This window comes from Chrysochloris asiatica, unplaced genomic scaffold (assembly GCF_000296735.1).
Source record: "Chrysochloris asiatica unplaced genomic scaffold, ChrAsi1.0 scaffold00160, whole genome shotgun sequence".
Taxonomy (NCBI): Eukaryota; Metazoa; Chordata; class Mammalia; order Afrosoricida; family Chrysochloridae; genus Chrysochloris; species Chrysochloris asiatica.
This window is the reverse complement of record NW_006408678.1, coordinates 7,221,172-7,226,377: the sequence shown is the minus strand read 5'-3', so window position 1 is coordinate 7,226,377 and position 5,206 is coordinate 7,221,172. Positions and strand designations below refer to the sequence as shown.

At 38.4% G+C, this 5,206-nt stretch overlaps 1 protein-coding gene across 3 annotated transcripts in view; it reads left to right on the top strand.

Annotated features, from left to right (window-relative positions):
- Positions 1-571: 571 nt before the first annotated feature.
- The window catches only part of NR1H4 (nuclear receptor subfamily 1, group H, member 4), a 97,864-nt gene continuing 93,229 nt past the window's right edge, over positions 572-5,206 (top strand). For 2 of the 3 annotated variants that reach the window (XM_006871113.1, XM_006871112.1), the window contains exon 1: positions 2,422-2,500. In XM_006871113.1, coding sequence (XP_006871175.1) covers positions 2,422-2,500 — 79 coding nt within the window. Of the gene's footprint in view, positions 638-2,365; positions 2,501-5,206 lie in introns of those variants that run through there. The other variant, XM_006871111.1, reaches the window with a different exon arrangement.

Sequence of the window (5,206 nt, the reverse complement as noted above, 5' to 3'; positions counted from 1 at the left end):
CTCTATTAGAGCGTCCTGTTCTTTGCCTTCATAGACAGCTCTCATGACAATTTGTGATCCTATGTGCATTTATTTGATTATATTTATCATGTTTCTATTTCTTATTAAGCAGTTTTTTCTCTAAAGACTGAGCACAAAGCATAGGGAAGACTAAGCACACGATGAATGTTGAAAGCATGAATAATGAATGGATAAAGCAAATGGGTTACTGGTGAACTTCCTGCTTTCCCAGCAATGAAATAGATCTGAAACTCACTTCTCCTTGAGCTGAGACATTTGCTGAGTAAGAGAAAAATAAAGACACGAATAGTGGGGGAGTTTTAATGAATTACGAGTAAATATTTACCCAACAAGATTCCTATATTTTCTTCCTGAGTAGCAAATATAAGTAGTTATTTGTTTATAAAAAAAATGACTTCTTGGTGGAGACAGGATAAAAAAAAATTGAAAATTGTCCTCAGAAAATGCCCCAAGGAAAAGAGATTTCGATCACTCATCTTTTCTTTCTTTGGCCTTTCATAGAAGCTGTGTTGGACGGCAGGAAGAAATGAGAGTCTGGAGCTACAGCTAAAACACTGCTTCTCTTGAAGTCTTGGATTCATTCGGGACTCTTAAGGATGAAACTTCAGACATTTTGGTGAGCTTTACCATTATTTTTATTTTTACCATATCTCTTTTTCCCTAGATTAAATATATGACTAAAGTAGTCCTTGAGAATACAAATGCAAGCCTCTGAAATTTTCTAAATGGTAGAAATAAAGAAAATTCTGAGGGAACATTTTCTGACTCTTTGGTCTGCTGGTGTAATGGGGCCCTAATCATTATCATGGCTTTACAAAGGCCTGTAACTTCAGAATAAATGTTAAGATAATAGATGCACCTCGGTGGCATCACTAGAACAATGGGGACAGGTGGAGCAGGGACCTCAATAGCGGTGCCAGAGTGGTGACTCCAAAATGACTGTGTATAAATGTTTGCTCCACATTTCAGCAGAAATTTATTATTTTTAATAAAGATATTTCTGTAGTTACATACAACAGCAAAAGCCCTTTTTGTAAACTCAGCTGCATGTATCCATATACCTGTTGCTTTTGAGTACCATGGACTCAGTTCTGACTCACAGCTACCCTGTAAAGGGTTTCTGAGCTGTAGTCTGCAGGACCAGAAAGTCTCATCTTTCTCCTGGGAGTAGCTGGTGGGATCGAACTACAGTTTGCAGTCCAGTGATTATCCTATAGAGCCACCGTGCTCCCTACAAGACTAAAAATTGATACTTTACTTTTCGAACCTGCTAATGCACTCCATTAGAGTTGTCATTATTAGCCAATTGCAGTGATGCTTCCAATCACGTGGTTTCATCCACACATGCTACCAGCACATACTGTAGTTTCCATAGCCGCTGGTGTTTTTGTAGTTGCTGATCTTATCCAGATTTTTTATTTTTTAGCTACAATATAAGGAGCTCTGGTAGCGTAGTGGTTACGAATCGGGCTGCGAACCTTAAGGTCAGCAGTTCGAAACTACCAGGCGCTCCGTGGGAGAAAGATGAGGCTTTCTACTCCCGTAAGGATTTACACCCTCGGAAACCCTGTACCGGGTCGCTATGTGTCGGAACCGACTCGACGGCACTTAACAACAACAACAACATTGTGGTAATCAGTATTTGTGAACCGGTATCACACCAACTTTTTTTTGAAAATTAATAAGTCAAGGAAAAGGAGAAAAAAATTTTAAAAGACTTCTACTCAGTTACTAATAATTGTAGCTAATAATGTAATACAATATAGAGAGATTTTACAGAACAGTTTTTTGCAAGTATTCATATAACCTAGGAAATATTACATTTAAGTAATTTACAACCATACATCAATCTATGATTAAAATTTATAATAACTATTACTAATGATTCTGTATGGTCTGTATGAGAGGTGGGCCAAGGATGTGGGCGATGACATCATGAGTTACTGCACTGGGTGGTATGAACCCTACTAACCACACTGATTCACCCCATTTCTAGTGAAGGTCTTTATGTTAGTTTTTTCTACATATGTAGAAGAAATAGACATAAACAAAATGTCATTTGTTTTGTTTATGGGAGATTTATCCCAAATGCTGAAGTTTAAGTGAAAAATGTATGCTGTTTTCCTTGAAACAAATTGGATAGCATCCCCTCTGAAACCACAAATTCATTTCAAAAGTCTATAACAGAGTCTATAAAAGAAACCTTTCATTGGTTCCTAAATTAGCTATTTCCCTCCCCATCTCTCTTAACCACTCCTCCCCCTTGGCACAATTGCACCCCCCACCCAACACCTCTCCTCTCCATCCCTACAACTAAGTCTTCATTGATTTATTTTCCTTTCAGGGCTTTCTTTTGAAAACGACCATTAACAAAGGGCATTTGGGAAGTGAGCAATTTGGATGGGATCAAAAATGAATCTCATTGAACACTCCCACTTACCTGAGACAGATGAGTTTTCTTTTTCTGACAATCTATTTGGTAAGTTGTCAAATTCATTTGAATATCAATGGAAAATATCCTTCAATTGGGAAGGATTTGTGAGAAAAAACCTTAATGCTGAGTCCAACAGAGAGTCAAGAATAAGTTTTGTTCCATCTGAGTATTCAATCAGTGTTAGCTACTATACAAGGTTGGAGGTAGAATGGACCTTGGATTCATCTAACCTAATGGTCTTCTGTTTATAGATTGGAATAGCAAGACTCAGAGAGCTATGAGACGTGCTCAAGGTTGCAAACACTAGATAATTAACAGAGCTGGGAGTAGAAACTGATTCCTGCTCTGGTACTAATTCTAATATGTACTAAAGTATGGAGTCATGATTCTTGTTACTTAATATTACACCTCTTAAAGGATGAGATAATCTCGGGTACAACTTTGCAGTAAATTTTCTTACCATCATTCTCTCGTGCACAGTGTCAGGATTAGTCATTTAAAGTGGATTGAGGACAAATTGTGCTAAGTTGTTTTCAGTAGATCTGTAACTAGATGATGCCATAAAATGATATATTGCTCTGCTTTAAACCTTTTTTTTTTTTTTTTTTTAAGCTTTTATTGTGAATTGAGTGATACTTTGCATGGGAGAACATAAGTTTTGCACTCAACCTATTGTATTTTGTTTCACTGATTACAATCCTCTCCATGCATCATCATTTAACAGTACATGCTTTTTATTCTCTCTGGGATTTTTTGTTTTGTTTTAGGTATGCAAAAACATGCAGGAATTTATAATTGCTAAAACGACCCAAGGGCACATTCTGCAAGCCTGTCTCCTGGCTGCCAGCACAGTCTTTCTCTTTCCATGAGTCTAGAGTCCTCAGTTGCTGTATCTCTTCATGTCCTCATCTCTGGTGTCACTGCTTCTCTGGTTAGAGTTGCATGTTCCACTCTTCTTTCTTGATTGTCCTAGGGTCCTCTGTTCCTGGAATGTAAGATTAACTACTTCCTCCTTTTGGTTACACAACTTCTACTTTTACAGTTGTGATGATTGCAATTAGTCATGATAACAATTACTCACTATTGAATCAAAAGAATCCTAGCTCCATCTCCTTTCACCAGACCCATCTAGACAAGATGAGAACTATTTAGTAGGGATTCTTCCTTTCTCTGCATACTCTTAAACTAAACTCCGTCTTTAAAACTTGTAAGCCAGCCACTTTGTGCCTTTATAGTCTCCCTATTTTAGGTATCCAATGTTTCAGTTGCCCATCCCTATCAACCCTGTGTCCAGAGGGGGTGATAGGCTTGATCCTTGATATGAAAACTCCTTCCCTCTCAGTTGGTATTTTGAGCTACTACAATTTTGAGCTGCAACAACAATAGCATATTCATAAGCATATGTCTGGTATCCTGGTGTTGCGCTGTAGGTTAATGTGCCAGACTGCAAAGCTGTTTGAACTTCAAGGTTGGTGGTTCAAGCTTACTAGCTGCTCCTTGGAAAACCTATACAGAGTTGCTATGAGTCAGAATCTACTCAATGGCACTTAACAACAACAAATATATGTCAAGTTCAACAAATCGTAGCAATTTACACTTGCTTCTTTTATCAAATTTCTTTATGCTCCTCTAGTCAAGTTCTGATCATCAAGACATCTAAGCTAGGTCAAATGGGTACTATCTACAAGTTTGGGCATTCTTGTGTGTCTCCCTCCACTTCATATCAGCTGGATGTTTCACACTCAGCTCTAGCTCTCTGTGGCTAGAGCAGTGTCCATGGGGTCAGTTGTTCCCAAATCTCCTCAAACTTTGGACCTACCAGCCCTTCCTCTTCTCTCTCTCATCTCAAGGTCAACAGGAGTCTATGGAATGTAGTCAGACTCAGCCCATATTTTCATTACTGCCTATCCCCCACTTCCACTCACATGTAGACCAACATAGTTGTCAATGAACTTACATGCTTGCTTGTGTGTTCCCTTTGTGTTTCAGTCTTGGAGGGGGTAGTTTGTCCAGAAGTGACTTGATTGCTTGCCTTGATGGCTCTCCAGAGGATAACTTGCTTGTTTTCCTAATAGCCAAATAGACTGCCATTTTTGTTTTTCTCTGCTGGTCTTTCTTTCAAGAAGTATCTTCTGTTCCTCTAGCCACTCAGGGCTGGTCTGCTTGTCCTTTCAAGTGGGTCCACTTTGTGCTTTTATGAAAGCATCTTATTATATAAATAAAGAGTTTCAATTGAGAACATGAGCAAAGAGTCAGCAGTGGGAATATTTGGTGTGGAGTAGGAAAGTCTTATGCCTTCTTAAAATAAGTATTTAAGAATGGCCTTCACATCTATTCTTTTATTTTAGTCATATAGCCAAATTTCACCCTACTTTCATATATGGACTATGGTAGACTGCTAACTATGAGGTCAGAGGTTCAAACCCACCAGTCACTCCTCAAAAACCCAATAGAGGGTCTCTATGAGTCAAGTGAAAAAGACTTGAAACATTTACTGATGAAGATCAAAGAGCACAGCCTTTGTTATGGATTACATCTCAATGTCAAGAAAACAAAAATCCTCACCACTGAACCAATAAATAACATTCTTATCAGTGGAGAAAAGATTGAAGTTGTCAAGGACTTCATTCTTCTTGGATCAACTATCAACACTCGCAGAAGCAGCAGTCAAGAGATCAGACGACGTATTGCATTGGGCAAATCTGCTGCACAGGAACTTTTTAAAGTATTGAAGAGCAGAGATGGCAGCTT